General features: G+C 34.9%; 3 protein-coding genes across 3 annotated transcripts; 2 read left to right on the forward strand and 1 right to left on the reverse strand.

Moving 5' to 3' along the window:
• Positions 1-6992: 6992 nt before the first annotated feature.
• Positions 6993-8092, forward strand: LOC125216702 (uncharacterized). The gene has a single exon (XM_048118465.2). The coding sequence runs from the start codon at positions 7097-7099 to the stop codon at positions 7766-7768; it is 672 nt and encodes a 223-aa protein (XP_047974422.1). The 5' UTR covers positions 6993-7096; the 3' UTR covers positions 7769-8092.
• A 6088-nt stretch (positions 8093-14180) lies between these two features.
• BTR1L (binding to TOMV RNA 1L (long form)) lies at positions 14181-19010 on the reverse strand. The gene is made up of 8 exons (XM_048099706.2): positions 18701-19010; positions 16992-17230; positions 16800-16906; positions 15918-16111; positions 15644-15720; positions 14799-14894; positions 14662-14723; positions 14181-14572 (listed from the first exon to the last, which is right to left on the reverse strand). The coding sequence occupies exons 1-8, from the start codon at positions 18762-18764 to the stop codon at positions 14485-14487; spliced, it is 927 nt and encodes a 308-aa protein (XP_047955663.1). The 5' UTR covers positions 18765-19010; the 3' UTR covers positions 14181-14484.
• A 4065-nt stretch (positions 19011-23075) lies between these two features.
• On the forward strand, positions 23076-23730 carry LOC125202702 (histone H2B-like). Its single transcript, XM_048101149.1, has one exon. It carries the CDS (start codon positions 23133-23135, stop codon positions 23571-23573), a length of 441 nt encoding a protein of 146 aa, XP_047957106.1. The 5' UTR covers positions 23076-23132; the 3' UTR covers positions 23574-23730.
• The last annotated feature ends 712 nt before the right edge of the window (positions 23731-24442 follow it).

Consider the following 24442-nt stretch of genomic DNA (forward strand, 5'->3'; position numbering starts at 1 on the left):
TATGTATCTTATCCATAAAAAACTAGATCTAAAAGCCCTAATTTGGTAAGGTTCGGTGGTTCGGTCATTAAGAGTGGATTTGTGGATAATAGGACTCTATATATATATATATATATATAGTAGTGATATAGGGCAAGCTCCCCTTAAGTGTATAACTAGAGAACAAATTTCAACCACAAGATTAAGAAATCAAGGGTTGAAATTCAGCATATGATTTGAAAATTGGTCCAAAAAATTACTTCACTATAAGCAAGAATTAGTTCACTATATAAAGGCAGGGTAAAATAGTCATTTAACAAACAAAGTTGTGATTAGAACTTGAATTCCTCTCATTTAGATTAATTTTCTTCTGCCCGCTATCTCTTCTGCTCAAATTCTCCATCGATTCTCCACCGATCCCCCTCTTTTGCTCAAATTCTCCATCAATTCTTCGCTTTCGCTTGAATTCTTCATCGACTCTGCACCGATTTCTCTCTTCTGCTCGAATTCTCAACCAATTCTCACTCATAAACGACAACTTTATGTCGCCGCCGCCGCCGCCTTCTTCAGCTGCGCCTAAAGTTCATTTGATTCACTTTGTTGTCGCCTCCTTTTGGTTGCTCATTCCGTCGTTGCCTTCATTCAGCATACTTAATGCCTTCAATTCGTAAACGTATGTTCGTCGACATATTTATTATAGGAACGATTCATTTTACCGATTTTATTTGCATTTCAGGTTGACAATGGAGTCATATTATGCTTATTCATTTCAGTTTACAATGAACTAAAATGTAGAAACGTGAGTATACTATTTTGACATATGAATGAAGTATATTAACTCTACATGGAGTCATATTATGTTTCACAGTGAATCAAATTATGGTTATAGTAAAGTATATGATGCATCATTAATTTATATTGCTCTGTTTTTCATTTTAGTGAAGTATTCCATGGTTATAGTGAAATGTTTGTGATCCATGCTTATATTGCTCTGTTTTTTCATTTTAGTGAAATAAAACGTGCTTAGAGTGAAGTATTTCATGCTTAGAGTGAAGTGTTTGTGATCCATGCTTATATTGCTCTGTTTTTTCTTTTCAGTGATGTAAAACGTGTTTAGAGTGAAGTATTTAATGGTTAGAGTGAAATGTTTGTGATCCATGATTATAATGCACTATTTTATCATTTTAGTGAAGTAAAACGTGCTTAAAGTGAAGTGTTTGCGATACATGCTAATAGTGCACTATTTTTTCATTTTAGTGAAGTAAAACGTGTTTAGAGTGAAGTATTCCATGCTTAGAGTGAAGTGTTTTCGATTCATGCTTATATTGCTCAGTTTTTTTATATCAGTGAAGTAAAACGCGTTTAGAGTGAAGTATTTAATGGTTAGAGTGAAGTGTTTGTGATCCATGATTATAATGCACTATTTTATCATTTCAGTGAAGTAAAACGTACTTAAAGTGAAGTATTTCATGCTTAGAGTGAAGTGTTTGTGATACATGCTAATAGTGTACTATTTTTTCATTTCAGTTAAGTAAAACGTGCTTAGAGTGAAGTATTCCATGCTTAGAGGGAAGTGTTTTCGATCCATGCTCATATTGCTCAGTTTTTTTTATTTCAGTGAAGTAAAAAGTGGTTAGAGTGAAGTATTCAATGGTTAAAGTGAAGTGTTTGTGATACATGGTTATAGTGCACTATTTTTTCACTTCACTGTTATAGTGCACTATTTTTTCATTTCAATGAAATGAAACGTGCTTACAGTGAAGTATTTCATGCTTAGAGTGAAGTGTTTATGATCTATGCTTATAGAGTACTCCCTCCGTCCCACAAAAGATGTCACACTTTCCTTTTTAGTTTGTCCCGCAAAAAATGTCACATTTCCCTTTTTGGAAAAATTTCTCTCTCACATAAATATAAAAATTATATTTTCTCTCTCCATTTAACACACAAAACAAAACCTCCTAAAATCCCGTGCCGTCCCACAAGTGTGACATCTTTTGTGGGACGGAGGGAGTACTATTTTATCATTTCAGTGAAGTAAAATGTGCTTAAAGTAAAGTATTTCATGGTTAGAGTGAAGTGTTTGTCACCCATGCTTAAAGTGCTTTGTTTTTCCATTTCAGTGAATTAAAACATGCTTAGAGTGAAGTATTCTAGTGTTAGAGTGAAGTATATTGTGTTTATAGTGAAGTATATTGTGAGTTTACCATTTTGGCATTTGAATCAAGTATATTGTGTTTATAGTGAAGTGTTTTATGCTAATAGTGATGTATATATTGTTTACAATGAATTGTTTTGCCTTTATAACGAATGATGTTATTAACATTTTCGAAAATTGCAGGTATACTTAATGAAAGACGGAGAGAAAGACATAGAACAGCAGAAGCAAATCATGAATGAAACTTTGGCTTCTATGATTGAAGATTGTAGTAGACATATGGACATAGATGTGGAAAAAATGATGGCGAACTTCAACAAATTTCATGAACAATTGTACAAAGTGATATAATTCATAACATGTGTCTCTTTTGTTCACTGTAAAATTTATTAGTTCATTTACATTAAATAGTTTGTTCATATTTTACATTAATATTTGGTTCATAGTATAAGGAATGCAGAACATACTTCACTAAAATGGAAAAAAGTACATTATAAGGCATGCAAAACATACTTCACTATATGCTCAGTATACTTCACTGAAATGAAAAAACAGTACACTAACACATGCAGAATATACTTCACTATATGCTCAATATACATCACTATATGCTCAATATACTTCACTAAAATGGAAACAGTACACTTTAAGGCATGCAGAACATACTTCACTATATGCACAATATTCATCACTATATGCTCAATATACTTCACTGAAATGAAAAAACAGTACACTACAACGCATGCAGAATATACTTCACTATATGCACAATATACATCACTATATGCTCAAATATACTTCACTAAATTGGAAAAACAGTACACTATGCACAATATACATCACTATATGCTCAATGTACTACATTGAAATGAAAAAACAGTACACTACAACGCATGCAGAATATACTTCACTATGTGCACAATATACATCACTATATACTCAATATACTTCACTAAAATGGAAAATCAGTACACTCTAAGGCATTCAAAACACACTTCACTATATGCACAATATATATCACTATATGTTTAATATACTTCACTAAAATGGCTAGAGTCAAGTATGCAATGGCTAGAGTAAAGTGTTTGTGATCCATGCATATAGTGCACTAATTTATCATTTTGGTAAAGTAAAATGTGCTTAGAGTGAAATGTTTGTGATGCATGTTTATAATGAAGTAGTATATCGTATTTTAGTGAGCTGTATTGACTTTATAGTGAAGTATATTGTGTGTACGATTTTGTATGGGTTTTATAGTGAAGTATACTGTCTTTAGAGTGAAGTGTATTGTCTTTATAGTGTAGTATATTGTGATTACATGTTTAAGCACTCAAAACATATTTCATTATATACTAACATCAACAAATGCTTCATATGCATTTATACGAGTGAATTGTAATGAAGGTAAAGTGAACCAATTTTGTCTTACAGTGCACCATCTTTGATCGTCTCACAAATTTATGAGATAGAAAAATCAACTCTTGCGATGAAATACTAAATTAGCATATCATGAAATCGACTATTAGAGATGGAGAAATCAGCTCTGCTATGAAAATTGATATAGCAGATCGTGAAATTAACAACTGACGATGGAGAAATCAGCTCTTGCGATGAAAAGTGATATAGCAGTTCGTGAAATCGACAATTTAGATGAGGAAATCAGCTCTTGAGATGAAGATTTTGCAAGATGTGATTGTTGAACAATGAACAAGAGCGTGAGCGATGGAGATTGTAGCAAATCTGCATAAGTTTTGTTGCGCCATATTGAAGCGATGGACTCCGTCGAGGAAGAAGAGGATTCTCTTATTGTTGCGCAAGACGCTGGTGATGCGTAGATGGAGATGAAGTTGTAGGAGATGGAAGAGGAGCACGAGAAGGTGAGGCGCGAGCATGGAGGTTTATCGGTGGCGGAGCGGAGGAGAGCGTCGCCGAAATCTGGATGATTTTGTGTGAATCTGGATGAAGCGTGAATCTCCCATAGATTATGGTTTCCAAAAATGCCCTTGTTAATTACTTTTTAATTAAAATATATAAAAATAGTTAAGCCATAAGATTAATTTAGAGTATTAAGATGTGTGGCTGAGATTTGTTCTCTAGTTATACACTTAAAATTAGTTAAACATTGATCACTCCTCATTGGATGGTTGTGATCAATGCATTATTAGTCTATAATGTTGCATTATTAGCCACTGTGCATTATTAGAATGAAAATGTGCATTATTAGTCTATAATGTTGCATTATTAGCCGCCGTGCATTATTAGAATGAAAATGTGCATTATTAAATGACACGTGGCACTAATCTAACCGTCAGATGACAAAATTGTGGGGCTAGGATTAAGAAGGAAAAGGGATAAAAGATATGAAAAGTATTTGAATACATCCCTATATGTATATATTTTTATGGGATAAGAACATGATATATTTGGTGATAACTCTTTATCGTTTTCAATTCAATAATTAGGTCTAGATGCCGAATAATACTATTGATATTAAATTAATATATATTTTTTTGGATATGCTTTTACTTGGCATGCGCCAATTTATACAAAAACATACAAATCATCAAATAATTACAAAAAGAGTATATATGAATAATTTAGTCCCAATAACTATTGTCATTAATATTTATAATCACATTGGTGAAAATAAATATAATCATTTCTCTCTAATAAACATAGCTTTTTTGGTACGTAAACACAAAGTCCATTGGTTAATTTTTTATTGGTGGATAATAAAAATGTGGCTTGATTTGGATACGCATAAAAACAAGAAATTGTAAAAAAGTCTTACCACTATCAAAGATAATTCTTAGATTGATGACCATCCACGTTGCTTTACTAGTACGAGGCATTGACCTTTTGAGATAATATTTATTTGACAAAAAAAATATTACACTAACATATTGCAATTTAATCAATGAAAATCAACTTATACAATGATTATATATGTGAACTTAATTTCGTACATATATGTCCATCAAGAAATGTCATGTGTCACAATACCAACGCATGATATGAATAGATAGGGAGTACTACATTTTATGAGGTTTAAAATTTTCTTAAAAGTTCAAGTTTATATCTACCAATTCCGATTTGCAATTTGGCAAGCTGTGTGGCTTGTGTTGTAAGTTCAACGTCTTTAAAAATCAGTCGAAAAATTCATGTTTTTTGGATTCATTCGTAATCATATATGAAGACAATTTTTGGTGAAAATGTATATAGTATATGGTATGACATCTGGGAAGTCATACATGGTCGCTACCACCGAAGAGTTCGACAACCGTATTTTCTTATGAAGAATAACCGCTAATAAATTCAAATTTTATGATTTTTTAAGTGAAAAATTAAGGATGAATTTGACCAAATTTTATAAATATTTCCTAGAACTATTTATCCTAAGAAATATGTATATGCTTTACAAGTTACCATGAGTAGTAAAAAAGCTTCTAGAAATATAAGATTTTCCATTTTATCATTTCTATTTCTTTTTGGTGGGTCATGGATATAAAAATTTAAATATGGTGAAAAAGGAAGATTTATGGAGTAGTATAATGTAGCTTTGGAGTGCTATAGTCAAAATCAGATGTGAAAGAATTTAAGTGGGAATCCCTTTTGGTTTGTGGGTACAAAATTCAAAATCAAACACTTCACTACGTGCAACCACATGTTACGTACGGGTTGGATCAGCCCGGATCCGACCCTGACCCCAACCCCAACCCCAACCCCGGACCTTGACCTCGTCTCAATTTGAACTAAACATGTTGATCCAATTCCAAACCCGAATCTGAACCAAACTTAATTCATAACTCATTTACGAAACAACTAGCTCGAATCCAATTCATACCCGAATCTAAATTACTAATAAATTAACAAACCAGAGTTATGATTCACTTATGAAACAGCCAACTTGGATCCCATCTGAACCAGAACTGATTCATGTCTCATTTAGAAGTGTTACATTTGTTATGAATCAAAGTAACCATTGGTATTAAAGTTATTATTACAACTATGAATCTTTCTTATCTATTTGTAAAAGGGAAGAAAAAACTCAAGTGTGATACTTGAATTTGAAGCATTTCATTGAATTGCTTTTGGCCTCATGGTCAAAAGGCGGGATCAACTAAAAAAATAATTAGTAGTATATAATTTTGCATAAAATATTGGAGGCCAATATTATTTCAAATTATTTAGGTGGGTGTGTAAATGATATGGAGTGAAAGGCGAAAGTAAAACAAGAACTGAAATTTAATATAAAAGAAGAACAATCCTCCGAAGAGGCCTACGTACGTTCATACCGTCCGAATACACTTTATTTTTTCAGATATCTAGCTCTTCTAAGAAGAGCTATTTATAGGACTCTTACGCACTCTAATCTAGGAAAGTGAATCAGCATATAAATAAACAAGGAAACAAATCCTCAACATTTAAAGTAATCTTTTCATCAATTTCCACCATAATGAAAATGATCTCAAGAGATAATAGAGATCATTAGCTAAGATTTTATCTGATAACACAGTAATTAATTTACATGTCACATGTCGAAAATAAAACTACGAAAATACTCAAAAATCAATTTGTATTCTAGGTGTATTACTAATAAACATTATGAATTTTGAAAAAAAAATGGTATAAAATTTGTTTTCACCTAAAATTTAATTTAATTTAATTATATAAAAATTTGTCAGAGTCTACCACCACCGCACCACCCACCTACGTCACTATCTCATCACACACGTTAATAATTTCCTCAATATGTCAATAAATAAATAATTAAATTCGATCGAAAGAAGATACTAGAAACCCATGCAACTTTTCGAAAAGTAAAATTTCCCACTCCTATAAATAGGGCTCATGCCTCAACGTAATTCATCATCATTAAAAAAAAAACAATTACAAACTCTTAATTACAAGAGCTCACAAAAAAATCATTGTTTCTTACAAATTGTGCTATTTTTCAAAAAAATGGCACGCAATTCCAATGTTTTAGCTGCGGCATTGTTAGTAATGTTGTTTGTGGACATTGCAATTGGAGCTAGGCTCGGGAAAAGCATTAAGGCCGGCGGCGGAGGCGGTGGCGGCGGTGAGGGAGGTGGTGGTGGTGGGGGAGGAGGCTCGGACGGTGGTTCGGGGTCGGGGTATGGTTCGGGATATGGCTCGGGGAGTGGCTCGGGATACGGAGGCTATGACGACGACGGGGAGTATTATGGGAATGCCGGCGGCGGAGGCGGCGGTAGTGGCGGCGGCGGAGGAGGGGGTAGTGGCGGCGGAGGTGCTAGTGGTTCCGGGTCAGGATATGGGTCCGGGTATGGGTCGGGATACGGGTCCGGGTATGGGTCGGGTGGAGGGGGAGGGAAAGGAGGCGGTGGCGGCGGGGGAGGTGGTCAGGGCGGCGGTGGCGGGGGCGGTGGTGGCTCGGCTGGTGGCTCGGGGAGCGGGTCCGGGTACGGGAGCGGGAGCGGGAGTGGGTATGGGAGTGGAGGTGGGAAGAGCGGTGGCGGAGGCGGTGGTGGAGGAGGAGGTGGTGGTGGAGGTGGCGGAGGCGGGGGTGCCTCCGGGAGTGGATCCGGGTATGGAAGTGGGTCCGGGTCCGGTTCGGGATCCGGATCGGGACACGGACGTGGCCGTGGAGGTTAAATAAAAAAATCTATCTATGTTACTTTAGGCAGCTCGGATGCATCTCTGTCATTCTCTTTTTCTTCGAAAGGCTTCGTTCAATCATGAGATAATGGGGAAAGAAGTTTTTTTCTTTGCACATAATTGGGGGTATCTGGATTTTAGTATCTCTAGCAATAAAGTTGCATGGTTTTATCATATTCCTATGTTAGTGAGGACCTATGCACATGTATTATCTTATCTTTCTCTATTGTAATTTATGTTATTGATGTTATGATATTATTGTACTTGTTTCGAATAGCAATGATATTTCCCTATACATGCACAATAAATTCTAATTTCTGAGTTTTTTTCTTTTTGTAATTTTATTTATAAAAAAATCAAGGAATTTGATGGAATACATCCTTTAACATTGTATAGCCAATAAAAATATTGAACATATTAGAATCCGATTGTTCAAGAAAAAGTTTACATCATTATCAAAATGTGGTATTAAAATTGTAAAGTTTAAAGTTTGTACTGTACAGATATAGTGATTTTTAGCAATGAATCCTACTACCATTTATGAAATGTTACTTAGTTGTTAATTTGTTATGACCTTCTCTTAAATTCCAATTAACAGATTAGCGATTCCAAATATCATAGACATAATTAAGGTAGAGGCATAATCATTATAAAACGTTTTGAAAAAATGACGCCTAACTCACGAAATTGAACTATTGTCCCAAGTCATAAGCGATATAGCTAAACTTGATGATCAAAATAAATGTACACTTATTATAAATCAAAATAACACCTTTTGAATAAAGTTATTGTGAATAAAAGTTTATTGTTGCCGCTGGAAATTTTATCGAAAAAATTTAAGTGGGAGACTTAAGTTTGATGAACTTCAGGGAATTTCAAATTTGGTCCCTAAAAATGAGGATTGAACATTTAGGTCCCTCAACTTGAAAGAATATCACCATATATCTTTGAATTATCATTAATCATATTTTAGATTCTTTTCAAAAAAAAAATTTATTATACCACTAAATCACTTGAGGGTATACATTTGAGTTTTACCGTTTGGAATGGACAGATAATAAACTTTTTCAACTTTATATTCCTCTTATAGTTGAATAGCATTCTGACTTGTGCTCCCAACTAAGTCTCATTTCTAACCAGCGGCAAGTTTCAAAATCTTACTTCCATTAAAGTCTCATTTCTAAATAAGGGGTATTTGACTTTATATTAAACGAGAGGTATATTAGGTCCCACTTTAGTTGGTATGTTATTAATTGTTTGACTTTATTTAATGTTTTCACAATGGTAGTAGTAGTACTTATGTAGAGTAACAAGGAGAAAAGGTGATGATAAAGTTTATTGCCATTTTTATTAAAATTTAAATGAGATTTCTAATGAAGACCAAACGAAATGGAAAAATTCGGACTTTTAATATGGACCGGAGGAATTTTTTTTAAAATTTAAATCTGACACATCAAATTTACACTATTTTAAAAAATATTTATTTACACATATTTGTATATTTCCAGATGTATAAATTATATTTAATAATAATAATAGTAATAGTAATTGCTGTGTTTTTTATCTTAATAATAAAAATCACATACACAATATTAGTATCTAAAACTTTTCACTATTTAAAAAAAAAAAAAACTATTTCATATTTTTAAATGGTTTTTTACTTATTATCTAATGATATATGCACATTATATACTATTTATCTTAAATAAAAACTAAAATATTATTATATTTGAACTTTAAATGTTAAATTTAAATTCTTAGATATATGATAACTACTCCCTCCGTCCCATAAAAGTTGAGTCGTATTCCTTTTTAGTCCGTCCCAATAAAGTTGAGTCATTTCCTTTTTTAACAAAAGACATAACATCTAATCGCTCTTACTTTATTCCATCAATTACTTTACTCTCTCTTATATTTCCTACATTTTTCATCTCTCCTATTTATTTAATATAAATTCTTAATCTCCGTGCCCAATAGTTTTGTCTCAACTTTTATGGGACGGAGGGAGTATGTTTTAAGGAGTTTAGGGCAAAATGCGAATGAAAGTTGAGAATATCTAGAAATGTGATTAATAATTGTCCAGAGAGTTGTGATGATATTATATTCTTTCGAATTCAAGGACTTAAAATGTGCTAACTCCATTTTCAGTGACCTAATTTGAAGTTCACTATTCATAAAATTGTTTTTTGACTTGTCAAAAGTGGAATTAACCAAAAAATGAATTATAATTTTTTCACATATTAACTGAAATTGTATTCTACTCCCTCCCTCTCTTATAAATAAAAAATTTGAAAATGACATGAGATTTAATATCAAATTACTAGTAAATTATAGAAAGATAGATTAAATAATGCAACTAAAGACACTAACTAGTGGTTCTAAATATACCATTAACGCTTCAAAAAACGTTCTTGTTGTATATGTCTCAGCGAAAATTAGAGGATGCAAATGGAAGCGTCCTACAAAAGCAAAAACATAAGTTAATTTGTCTTTAACTTCGGAACGTTTTCTTTTACGTCTTAAGTTGTTATTTTTTAAAATGTTTCAACTCAAATAATTGCATCTCAATTTTAGTGTTCTCGAGAAAAATAAGTTTTTTTATAGTGATTGACCTCATCTCATTAGAAGATAAAATTACTGTAACAGAAAGTTGACTAATTTAGAAGATTGACCATTCAAAAGTTGACTACATTTTGAAAAAAATCGGTGGGTATTATTCATTATGACATTTTGCCAAAAGACAAAATTTAGATTGATGATATAAATTATTTTTACCTAAAAGTAGATTTTAGTGTATAACCACCGCAGCACCCAACTGCGCCATTTTGTCTCATCTCACACGTTAATACTTCCTCAAAATTCTCAATTAATGAATAAATTCGATGGAAAGAAGATACTATGAAGTCCATGGGATTTTTCAGCCTATAAATAGACTTCATTCTTTAACATAATTCATTCACAAACAACACAAAACATAATTGTTTCTTTAGAGTATAATTAGTTACAAATTGTGCTTTTTTTTCGAAATTTCGAAAAAATGGCACGTAATTCCGGTGTTTTAGCTACGGCATTGTTGGTAATGCTGTTTGTGAACATTGCCATGGGATCTAGGATCGGGAATAGCATTAAGGCCGGCGGCGGCGGTGGTGGCGGCGGCGGCGGTGGTGGTGGTGGTAGTGGTGGAGGCTCGGGATCTGGTTCGGGTTCGGGTTCAGGGTATGGTTCAGGAGGAGGCTCGGGGAGTGGCTCGGGAAGAGAAGATTGTGATGACAATGACTGGGAATATGTAGATTGTGATGCCGAGGGTGCGTATCTTGCGCCGAGCTCCGGCGGAGGAGGTGGCGGCGGCGGCGGTGGTGGAGGCGGAGGAGGAGTTGCTAGTGCTCCTGCTGCCGCTCCCACTTCAGGGTCGGGATACGGATACGGGTCGGGATCAGGGTCCGGATATGGGTCCGGTGGAGGGGGAGCGAAAGCGGGAGGTGGCGGTGGAGGAGGAGGTCAAGGGGGCGGTGGGGGCTCCGGTGGGTCCGGGGGTGGTTCAGGGTACGGGAGCGGGAGTGGGAGTGGCTACGGGAGTGGAGATGGGAAGAGTGGCGGCGGAGGTGGAGGCGGCGGTGGAGGAGGCGGAGGGGGTTCCGGGAGTGGGTCCGGGTCTGGAAGTGGATCCGGGTGGGGATCCGGATCCGGGTATGGAAGTCAAGGTTGAATGAAAAAATCCATCGTGCTATCTTAGGCGCCTAGAACGCATCTCTATCATTCTCTTTTTCTTCGGGAAATGAGTTATTTCATTACACATTATTTGAGTATCTGAATTTTAATAATTTATATCAATAAAGTTGCATGGTTTTATCATCTTCTTATGTTACATGTATTATCTACTCTCCTTATTATGCAATTTTGTTATTGTTGTAGTTGTTGTGTTCGAATGGCAATGATATTTCCTTATTACAAGCACAATAAAATTTAATTTCTAGAACTTTAAGTTACATCAAAATCAAAGTGTGGTACTCCCTTTGTCCGTTATTCAGTGGTGAAGCTAGAAATTTATAGAAAATGGGGCAAATTTACATTCGAGGGAATTTTAAAATTTTAAAGAGGGGCATTTACTAGAAAATTAAAAGAAATTTAAAATAGGTATATAAATACATGGGATTAGGGGTGGCAAAATGGGCAGCGGGTAACGGATAATTCTCATCTCGACCCGATCCCGCCGGGTATCGGGTACCTGCTACCTGACGATAATGGGAAATGGGACGGGATTGGTAGTGTATTTTAAGAGTTTTCCGGGTAGCGGGTATACCCGTTACCCGCACGGGTATACATGTTCGTCCCGATAATACCTATTTTTTAATACTTTATATACAACCTAAGAGTTCTAAAAGTTTTTTTGAAATAATTTCGTATTCTGACAAACAAAATTTACTATTAAAGATTTAAAACTAATACGGTAAATAAGGGAATATTGCTATTATATAGCTTTTTAATTATCTAGTTTAGATAACTAATAGTAACAATATTTAATGCCCCATATTATTCTCTTATAAAAATCCTTTAACCTCTTTCAAATTTTGTATGAAGAATTGAAGATTGACGAGCAAATATAAAAAGTAAAAATCTGAATTCATAGTGCAGCAAGTCAGCAAGACAGCAACAATCCGAAATTCATTCACTTGTATAAAATTGCAATAGTAGATTGACTTGCATTGATGATAATAACTAACGAAAACTTAAAGCATAAATATAAAATTAATTTTATGAACTCATATTTTGGTTTGAAGCACTTTCTGCACGATTAAAGTTAGAAGCACCGGTTTCGGGTTGGGTACAGATACCCTCAATGTCGAGTACGGGATGCCCGACACGGGTATCAGGTAATCCCGTTATGTTGTGGGGCGGGTAATGGGATTACAAATTTAGTCAAAATCGGGTACGAGTACCCGATTTGTCGGGTGCGGTTACCCGCGGGTTACCCGTTTCGCCACCCCTACATGGGATGGAAAACATGAGGTGGGGCAATTGCCCCTCTTTGAATACATGTAGATCGCCCCTACCGCCATTAATCATCACAAGCTGATTCGGCACAAGTTTTAAGAAATACTCCCTCCGTCCGCGAATAAAGTCTTGTTTTTTCATTTTAGTCCGTCCGCGAATAAGAGTCCCGATTCACTTTTACTATAAATGGTAATAGAGTCCCACTTTCCACTTATTCATTCCACTCACATTTCATTTAAAACTAATATATACAAGTGGGACTCCTATTCCACTAACTTTTTATCACTCACTTTTCTTATCATTTCTTAAAACTCGTGCCGCCCATGAATGAGACTCCTAATTATGGACGGAGGAAGTAGTATACTAAAGCCTTATATTTGCTCAAAAAAAACTTTTTGTTCATATATATATTAAGTGTGTTATCTTTTATGCATATTTAATAATTTCGTCAAAAATTAATAGTCAAACCGCTTTTGGAAGTGCAAAATTGATCTTGTATATTTGCAAAAAAAAAATTATTTGGTCAAACACATTTTTAAGTACGTTAGTTTTTAGTCATAGACAATATTTTCATTTATACTTTAACTTATCAAACAGGTCATATTGCACTTGGCCATTAACTTTTTATATAACCATTAAAAAAAATGACCAAAACATATTATTTCGTCAATGACAAAACATATTATTACATATTATTTAGGATCAAAAGGCAGCGCTTAATAAGTTGGACCAAAAATTTTTTTGGCAAATGTAAGATTTCCATTTTAGACTTTAGTCTAAAAAATGTAATGGAAATTAAGTGGAAAAATTTAATAAAATGTGAGTCCAGTTTTTATACTCCATGTACTTAGTTTTTAATGAAATTTGAATGGAAAAAATTGGTTAAATGTGAGATTCATAACTAAAAGTAGTAAAAAGTAAATGTGATAAATAATAACAAATGCACACACAAAAGAAAAAAAAAATAGTGACGAGTATTTACAGACAGAGAGTATTTAAATTGTAAAGTTTATAATCAAATTTGATATTGTGTACAAAAATTGTGACTTTCATGTAAGTAAGACATCCTCTTCCAAGTAACATACTCCATTACTCCGTATTAGAGACACAAAAGACACGAGGTAAAAACATAAATCATTATTGAACATCTCCACAAAAATGACACCAAAACATGAAATTCAACTATTGTCCTAAATCCTAACAAAAAATGCACGAGAATGAAATGCACAAAAAGAGTCAAGTTTAAGCAATCATCAATCATAACAGATCGAATGGCAGATCACAAATCGGGTGAATTTGTACTTACTATAAACGTTCGAGGACACGCAAAAAGCACGGATAGAACTTACTGAGCTTCGTCGAATGTAGAATCCACCATTATCCAACGCACTCCAATAATAATAATAACAACAACAACGACAACAACACGGACATATGGCTAACCTTAATAATCAAATATACAACATGAGAGTAATGGAGTTTTGGGGAAAACAAATAAATTTTAAATTTTGCCACAATTTCCTCTTTCTTGATCTATAGCCTACAACAGACATTCTCCGACTTATTATATAGTGCAACACAATTGATTCGAATAAACATACAATCCTAAATTCGCAGAGTCTCATTATAGCTGATGGCATGAACGAATTTAAGGAGTCACCGAAAGGTTCACTCAGAATCTAGGAACTTAAAGGTAGATAGAGTTCAGGACCATTACATGATCATCTCTCACCAGCAGAAGCAACTTTTGCAGATATCATGGACTCGGCTGCATGAATTGCGTTTTCAGACCCGGTGATGGTGACTTTCCTGGATTAAGATGCAGATGTGGCATACTTATTAGATACTACACACTAACAAACATTGAGAAGACATCGAGAAGTTGATCCACTCGTTACCTATCGGATGTCCCGGGCATGAAATCACCCCTGTCAGAGATTTTAATCCGGGCTCCAGTAAGCTGCATAGCAAGAAGGAAACAGTTGGCACTTGAAAAAGAAAAAGAAAAACGGAAAATGAAAACCAGAATGTTAACCTGGGTAATCTCCATAAGGTTCCTTCCTCCACGTCCCACAACTAGTCCAATATGTTCATCTGCGACCCCAATAGTCATCGAAGTACCTCTATCGTCCTGCAGTAACACATTGCATCAGAGAATAAACCACATAAAATGAACCATGAGAAACTTGATCAGGGATTCAGGCATGAGAGATTGATGCTCAATCCCAACAGTGAAGAAATGCTGCAACCATTAATAAGCACAAGCCGTTAACAACGATGTTATTAGTTAGGAATCAGGATGTACAGATTGATGTTTGTAAGCCCTTCCAAGAAAAAACATATCCCTCCGTCCTCAAAAAATAGACTAGTTTTACCATTTCGGGCCGTTTCCCAAAATTAGACCAAGTCTAAATATGGAAAGTTTAATCAATTACACACCACTAATAATGTGGACCCCACAATGCACAAACACTACTTTCACTACCTTTTCCCTCTATCTTACTTTTTCTCATTTCTCTCTTACTTTACCAATTGTACATTAAAACATATGTTATTTAGGCATTTACAAGTTTGTCTATTTTTGAGGACGGAAGTAGTATTTTGTAACCAACATTAACAAAATGATGAATTTCCCCAAAGCTCATTACGAGTGCACAAGAGCATGGTTATAGTCATTTCTGGGAATTAACGGTGTAATCACTTTTATGTAAATCTAAACGACAGAAAGTAACCAACAATAATATGCACAAGTAAAATCACTTGGTTGATGAGAAAAAAAAATAGAATCAGATCTGTATGAGCAGTGTGCATGTGCAACAAGAAGCAACATAGAAAACATGATAGAAACATTTATCAAACTAATGAAAGCTGTAAGCGTACCTTGTTAGGCTGTCTATTGTTCTGATACATCATTCCAGGTCCATTTTGTCCATAGTTCATCGCATTGTACATAAGTGCTGGATAAGTGGGACAAAATAAGTACTAATAAACATGAACTACAGGAAACAGACTACATGGTTTTAAGAAGAAGGAAAATAAATAAATAAATCTCTTTCAAAGGTAAAGGTGAAAGAGCAAGATGCGAAAAAAACAAGATAGCCTTAGTCCCTTAGAACTAGAAAGAGAAGAAATAGGTTGCAATTAAAAACCAAACCTGCATAAGGAAATGGAGTATTTGCGGACTGGTGATAATATGGGTCTTCCATCAATTTCCATATGATAAGCGCAATCGCCCGCAATTGCTGGGCTAAAGCACCTGCTACAGTTACTATCCGGTCCTGCAAGCCAGGGTAATACATATCTTGGGGAGATATCCTAATGTCAGCTCCAGTTTCTTCAATCAATGATCTGTTCCCAAATTCAGTTAAATTTTTTTTGAAAAAAACAATGAAGTTAAAGAAACATGAGTGTGAACAAACATCCAAGAAACAGTTCATTCAAGCAAGTGCATGCAAAGGTATATCAGGCCAGTATAGCTATACATGTTGGAAGTATCACCCATTGACCAATATCAGGTAACATCAGTGTCTGAGTTCTGAATAAATAATCAGATGAACATATCAAAAAGTAACATCATTATTGGTTTTAAATAAACAAGACTTTGATCATTTAAAGATTCCAAAAAGCCACCAATTCACTTCACCATCAACAATGGCAAGGAAACATGATCAACAATGCTAGCATATGTGAGATGATGAATGAAATAGCATCTAGGCATGAAAGAGGCACATGTATACACAAATAAGAATGGCCATCTCTAAACTCATCACGTTCTGAGATGATGCATGCATCAGATGCCTTTAGGCTAAGTATGCATGCTTGTAGAAGGTCAAAAAAAAGAAAACTCCAAAATCCTCCCCCACCCCACCCCTGTACCTCCCAAAAGAGAAACCAGAGACGACATGAACAAAGAATTGATTTGAATCTTTGAGGTTGAATAGATTCCTGACCACTGCTGACTCCACCATAATATCAAGAGAAATATATACCTCATGAGTATTACTCCACGTACATTTAATACATCGGGTAGGCTTACCTTATGTTGGCACCAGCCTTCCCAATTATTCCACCACATGAGCTATTGGGTACCACCATTCTTATTTTAGATTCTGGTTCCATATCAGCTCCATCCTCAGGATAAAACTAACTCAAATAGATAAGAAATCTACTTACTAACAGTTTGACACTTAAACTGGAAATTTCTTTTAAGTGCATCAATATCACTAACCTCATCTATCAATCTAGATAGAATAAGCTCAGTTGCGGTCAATATGCCATCTACTCCTCCAGAGAGCATGATAATCCTATCAGATGTGCCAGGAAAACACTCATTGTTGCGTGACAATTGGATACGGACTCCAGACTGCGACTTAATCTCATTTATCGTTGAGCCACCTTTTCCAATTATAGCACCAGCTTCCGCATTTGATAAAAGGAACCTGACATGAGTGGCTTTCTCTTCATTGTCTGTGCAATATTTATAACAAGAGAGACAGAGAAAATTAGGAAACAGTACAGCCTGTAAAATGTCGTCCACACAGAATCAGAAAGTGAATAAACAGGCATCAACATGATATACTGGCAAGGAATGAGAACAGCCATGTTACACTGAATTTTCTGACTTCTGCACCTTTAACACTAGTATATTTTTATAAACTCGACGGGGTAAGTATCAGAAAATGAAGCTCTAGTCTATAACCGAGTCGTCATTAGATGTACTCAACCCCACTGAAGATGACCCACTTTCCTTTTTGGTTTGTCCCAACCAAGATGACCCATAACTAAAAAGAGAAACACTTTTATCTCCATTATATTTCCTCTCTTACTTTATTCTCTACACTTAACACACAAAATAAAGTTGCATAAATCCAGTGCCGTCCAAGGAAGGGGTTATCTTCCTTGGGACAGAGGGAGTACTAGTGATCGCACTCAGACCAACACTATAAGATTTGTCTAAAGCTTTCTGTAGTCGATAAGAAATAGATGCATTATATTGTGGATAATGGAATTTTTTAAGTTTATTCATGTATGACAAAGAAACTCATATCCTCTGTCCCTACACATGGCATTTAATGTGTAAAGTGAGAGGACATCTCAATATTAAAGGATGTAGTGATCTGCCAAACATAAGCTAACCATATGAAGTTTTACATAAGGTTTTCAGTTTCAATGACTATGTCTCCCTCTTCGTATTCGGAATGAACTGGTATAATGCAGCCCATGAATTCCACATGCTGCTATATAGATCTACTACTTTAACTCTGCAAACTATAGCAATATTTACAAGTATAAAGATCTAAGATCTGCAAATGGTTTTTTATCTAATTCTCATCCAAAACCATCCAATTTCAGTATCAAAATTCCATCGATATACAACATGTACAACAACAGGATAGTTTGACTGACTAAGATGTCTAGCTACAAAATAAAGTGATTCGAGTTTACTAACAAACCACAACCTACAGCAGAAAAGGTAATTTTTAGTATATTTAATGACCTCGAAAAATAGAGAAAGAGGGAATTCAAACATAAAATTAATGCGGAAACGAATGTCTAACTAATTAACATCCTGAACACAAATTACTTGGTAAATGAGTTGAAACTGATGAGCAGAACAAAGCAACGCTGAACTGTAATCCATTTCATCACGATTTGAGTGCCACTAATACACTTCAAATGTTCATCCACGTCTCCATAAGATGGTAACACAACAAGCTCAGTTTCAAATCAGCTTCAGAGACCGAAGCCGCATACAAACAACAAACAACACTACCCAATATCTTCAACAGCAACAACAAAAACACTTAAAACTAGCTTAAAAGCAGCAAAATCCGGAATAAAATCACAATCTCAACATTGAAACCAAACCACAGATCTTCAGTGACGACCACGACAATAGCAATAAATCATTCGTGTTGAAAAAAACGAGGAAATTACCGGTCGATTTGTGAGGCGGCGACTCAATCTGTTGAGCCTCGGACGGCGGTGCATCGAGCTCCATTCCAATGTTGTGTTGAGCAAATAAAAGTCAGAGGGTTCTAAATCTGACTCTTCAGAAACAAATCGAAGTTGAGAGGGGAACGTGATGCCGACTCTTTGATGTGTGAATAGTTTATGGATACAGTGAATGTAGAGAGAGAGAGATTGAGACGACTTTGTGAGGGGAGTGAGGGGGTTTAGGTGTAGGAGAATGTGCTGTAGCTGCAAGCTGCGGGTAAGGAAGGATTTGAGCCTTCGCGTGTCTTCTGCGGTGACATTTCCTACGGTGTCACCAGTTTGCTAAAAAAGTGCTACTACTAGTCTTTAAACTCAAAACTTAACTCGTAGTAATAGTGTAAATGTGATTTTACTGTAACTATTTGGACTAAACTCAACTTAAATAATATACCGTATTTTTTAGTTTACTTTCTGTAAATGTGATTTTACTGTAACTATTTGGACTAAACTCAACTTAAATAATATACCGTATTTTTTAGTTTACTTTCTGTTCATCGATATAAAGTCAATTTGACCAAACACGGGTTTTAAAAAATATACTAAAAAGTGAGTGGAAAATATTAGCGGAACGTGGATCCTACTTTTATACACTTATTTTATAGTAAAGTGTGAACAAGATAAAGTTAATGGAATGTGGAGTTTATTACCAAAAGTAGTAAAATAAATGAAACATTTATTGGTAGATAGACGAAATAACAAAATAAGACAATTACTGGTGGACATAGGCTCTGAGCATGTCTTTTTTAAATAAAATTTGAAAAAAGTTTGTAGTTTTGTTTTAATATTAACCTATATATGTTTACTCAAAAACTAAAAATGAGATTTGTTTTGGAGGACCGAGCTATTTGTCTATCAAATTTTTAGGTTTGAGTGTATCACTGGAGATGATCTGGTCTTATATGAGCGAGCAAAATATACTCAATTTTAAAATCTAATTAAAATCAAATTTAAATTTAATTTTGGTTAGAATTTTTTATTCAGATCAGATCAATTTTTAAAAAAAATAGATTTCCAGATGGAATATTTTAAAATCTAACTTTTATATTGAACAATTCTGATGGTATTTGTATCAACTTTTCAAATTTTGCCATTTGATTCTTAAAATTTTGAGTTTTTACATTTTTATGCAATTTTGAATTTTGGGCCGAATTGAGCTCATTTTCATAAAAATTTGAATCAGATCGGACCAAACTAGACAAAAATCTAATATGAAGTCTTGATGCATGCCCCTTATTCTTTCTAATTTTCTTTTAATAATTGTGGGGTATGATATCTATTCAATATTAAAGGGGAAGTTTTGGGGGTGTTTAGTAAAATAAGAGGAACTTTAAGGGTATTTAGGAAAATGGTCATTTAAAATAGATATTAAATGAATTAAAAATATATAAAACGTATGATTAAGTGTTAGTTGGTTATTTAATTCCCATAGTTAGTGGATGAGTGGTAATGTTGCACAACAAATTCTATTTATTTAGTCATTGATAGCTACAGACAGTATTTAATTTGATTATTTTGGGGATATTTTTGGGTATTAGTAGAATGATGAAACCCTAGGGATTTAGGATTTCGTTATTGGATTTGATGGTGGGTGTTTGAAATTATTATGCTATTCCCTGGGGTTCTGTTTGAGGAATTGCTTTGTTTTTAGAGTGGGGTGGCTTTGATTGGATTATGTTGTTTATGCGTTGTTCTTCTTGAACATTGAGGCTTTGAGAAGCTCGGGATATCGACAGTGAATTGCTTAGTGAAATTCGGAATTTTGGATTGTGCGAGTGGAGGTGCTGGTAATTTCGTACTTTGTAGCAGACGGGGTGGCCCTCTTTGCTGCGGCCGTGCATGAACACGACCTTTTTAAATTCTTCTTCGTGTTGTTTATGATGTTCTCTTTGCAGGTCTTTATGGTGGAAGTGATTTATGTTTTGAATTGTCGAGCTTAATTATGTGATTTTTTTTCCTTTTCTTCATGTACTATTGTGAAGTGTCGAATGTATAATTTTTTCATGTAGTGCTCTATACAAATATTAGGTTGGTGGCAGCTCTTATTCATTTGTCTTTCCTGGAGGTGGTATGGGTGGTAGCAGCTACACGAGATGTAGGCGATGCGGGAATACTATTAGGGTATGCAACCAGTTGTTTTTTTTTTTTTTTTTTTTTTTTTCCGGCTAAATGCATGCATATCGGTTGTATATTCCATGCTATTTTGTTGTATTTTTGTTGATGATTTTGATCGATTTGGCTATCTTCTAATATATATTTATACATTATTTTTATTGATATGTGTTCGTGATTGATCTTTTGTAGTATAGATCTAAAAGTGATTTAAATGATACTCCCTCAGTCCCAGATTTATAGTCACATTTAGTTATGGTACGGGTTTTAAGGAATTTGTGGAGTGTGTAATTAATGAAGTGAGAGGTGGAGTGTGTAATAAATGAAATGAGATGGTGGAGTGAGATGATGGAGTGTGTAATAAATGAAGTGGGTTGGTTGAAGGTGGGTCCCTTTTTTACTTTTTGGTTTTTTATTTTTGTTTTGATTTATTTTAATGTAGATAATGGCATTTGGGTGTAATTTTAGTGAATAATGGGGTAAAATTTTATGTCCAAATATGGAAAATTCTAAATGTGACTATAAATGTGGGACGTACTTTTATGGCAAAATGTGACTATAAATCTGGGATGGAGGGAGTATGTGATTTGTGTGCAATTTTTAGTTTATAAACTTATTTGGTTATATGAGTTTAGAACTTGAAATAATAATATTGTTTCTCATTCGGTCTATGTGTAATTTTATATTTTTTAATTATTTTTTTTAATTTTATATATTTATGATTTGAGATTTCATACAATGATATTTTTATGAATTTATAAAATCATTTTACAGTATAAATCATTTATAAATTGCAATTTAAATAAAAGAGAATGGGTCGTGCATCGCACGTGGGTGATACTAGTACACACAAAAACTTTGTGAAATTGTGGTTACCCATAATGCAAGGTTATCGTTCATCCTTAATTAAAAAAAAAAAAGAGGTTATATTTCATCCTTAGGGTTGGTTTGGTTTGCGATATAAGGGCATTTAGCTGATTCTAAAAGGCCATTTCCTAGGTTTGGTTTGTTATAAAACAAAATTGTCTTGCCCGCCTAATTGATGAAGGCCCAAGTAATACATGCTGAAATGCACACTTTTCATATCATCATTTACCCCCACCGATACCTAAATTGGTAGCATCATGAAATTCAAATTTACAAACCAAACAATAGTTATGTACGAGGCTGTTCCAGTAAAGCATATCCTTTTCAAAGGCCATACATTTTCAAGAGCAACACTATATGGCAAACTAAACCAACCCTTAATGTGTCTTTAACATCGTTTTGTATAATATTGATCAGTAGTATTGTGCAACTTATTGAATTCATTTTTTCGACCACGGTACCTATAAGATCATCGTCACCTGAATTCATTTTTTCACCCATGATATCCATAAGATCATAGTCACCAATTTCATTGATTTCTGATCAATGGGAATGCTATCACTCGGCGGCCTGTGAACGATAATGAGTGTTGTAGGTGGGGTCTTGACGATCTTTCTTTATTAGATGTGGTTGTAGATAAGCTCATAACAAACCTATTCATCTGATTTCTACATGTGTGATGCATGAATGGTTAGTAGATAGTACTATACTGATATCAAATTATTCACAGGGATCAACTGATTTCTCATGTTTGATTTGTAAAACTGGTGCTTTTGTCAAGATCCCAAATTGTTCGAAGTGGTGGCATGTGAAAAGACAGTTTTGATCAACGATGTTGAGAGGAGCTGACTCTAAATGATGGCTTGATAAAGAACTAACCGTCACCAACAAGAACTTAGACTAATAGTCTATCAGAGATCAGTTGTGATCAACATAAATATTATCACTAAAAATGATTAAAAACATTTATAGTTTAATTAAACTTAATTTCAAATTTTCTAAATATGATATTCTTTGAGTTTAACCAAATTTTATAGGAGGGAGTACTATTAATTTTTCCTTATGCAAAGATGTCAACCATTCTTAAATACATATCCAACCATATTAAATCACAGCCGTTGATTAATCCTTCAATCAACGGTCCATCACCACAATCCGCACCCTCGAAATCCCACCAATAACAATAAAGCCAAACTTTATTCCAAAGTGCCGCTACCAGCAACAATCTACACCGTCCAATAACTCCACCCCATCAACGCCTCAGATCACGATCCGCGCCCACACCAATCCACCAATCACAACACACCATCTCCCAACTATATACACTCTTCTCCTCTCCCAACCTTTCACCACAATCCAAAAATTCAATTTTCCCCCAAATCAAAACAACTTCACAATGGCACCGAAAGCAGAGAAGAAGCCAGCGGAGAAGAAGCCCGCCGCCGAGAAAGCTCCCGCGGCGGAGAAGGCTCCGGCCGAGAAGAAGCCGAAGGCGGGGAAGAAGCTGCCGAAGGACGCCGCGGCCGGCGGAGACAAGAAGAAGAAGAGGAACAAGAAGAGCGTGGAGACGTACAAGATCTACATCTTCAAGGTGCTGAAGCAGGTGCACCCCGACATCGGGATCTCCAGCAAGGCGATGGGGATCATGAACAGCTTCATCAACGACATCTTCGAGAAATTGGCGCAGGAGGCGGCGAGGCTCGCGCGATACAACAAGAAGCCGACGATCACGTCGCGGGAGATCCAGACCGCCGTGAGATTGGTACTTCCCGGTGAATTGGCGAAGCACGCTGTGTCGGAGGGGACCAAGGCGGTGACGAAGTTCACGAGCTCTTGAATTAGGGGAAATTAGGGCTTTTGGTTGAATTGGGGATTTTCTGTGTTAATTAGGGTTTTAAGATAGTTTTAATTTTGGATTGTATGTTTCTGCTGTCTCTCTCTTGTTGTTCCTCTATTCAAATCGTGAATATATGAAATGTTACATTTTCTGAATATTTTCTCTCTTAAGAATTTTTTTTTAAAAATTATAATTGCTATAAATTAAACCTGGATTTAGAGCAACTGGCATATTTTTTTTGTTAACAAGTTAATTTAGCTCATTTGTAGAGACGTTTCTGTTATAAAAATACATTTATGTATACGTAGACTAAAAGGGTAAATATTGCATCATCACTAAAGTTACTGACATGTGACATGAATTGTGATATGGAATTTTGGATTTGCTTTATGTTTTAAATCGGTTGAAACTATCTTAGATAATAGTCATGCCAATGTCACGTTAATCATGTGTTTAAAATGTATGTGACACACTGACATGCAATCAATATCAAAATTAATGTTGGAAACAAGGAATGAAAATGATACAATGAGATTTTATTCATAAAAAGTGAGTTCATATTCCAATACTCATAATCCTAGAGCAATACTTATAATCTAGCATCCCAAGGACACTAAGAAAAAGTGGTCATGTGTTGGGAAAAAAATGAGCTTAATCTTATTCACCTGAGGCAAAATCATATTGTCAATGAGACAAAAATGGGACCAAAAATGACTCGAATCATATCATATCAAGAAGGGCTCAAGTGTCAGCACACTTCATGCTTGTTCTTCAACACGTTTTACAATAATATTCTTAGTAGTATTTGCTGCTGGATGGAGATAATTTCACTTTTCAAAAATGACAGCAGAAATCCAACTCTTTTAAGT

The sequence above is a fragment of the Salvia hispanica genome, chromosome 2 (genome assembly GCF_029641045.1).
Source record: "Salvia hispanica isolate PSC_SH4W2 chromosome 2, Shi_PSC_v1, whole genome shotgun sequence".
NCBI lineage: Eukaryota > Viridiplantae > Streptophyta > Magnoliopsida > Lamiales > Lamiaceae > Salvia > Salvia hispanica.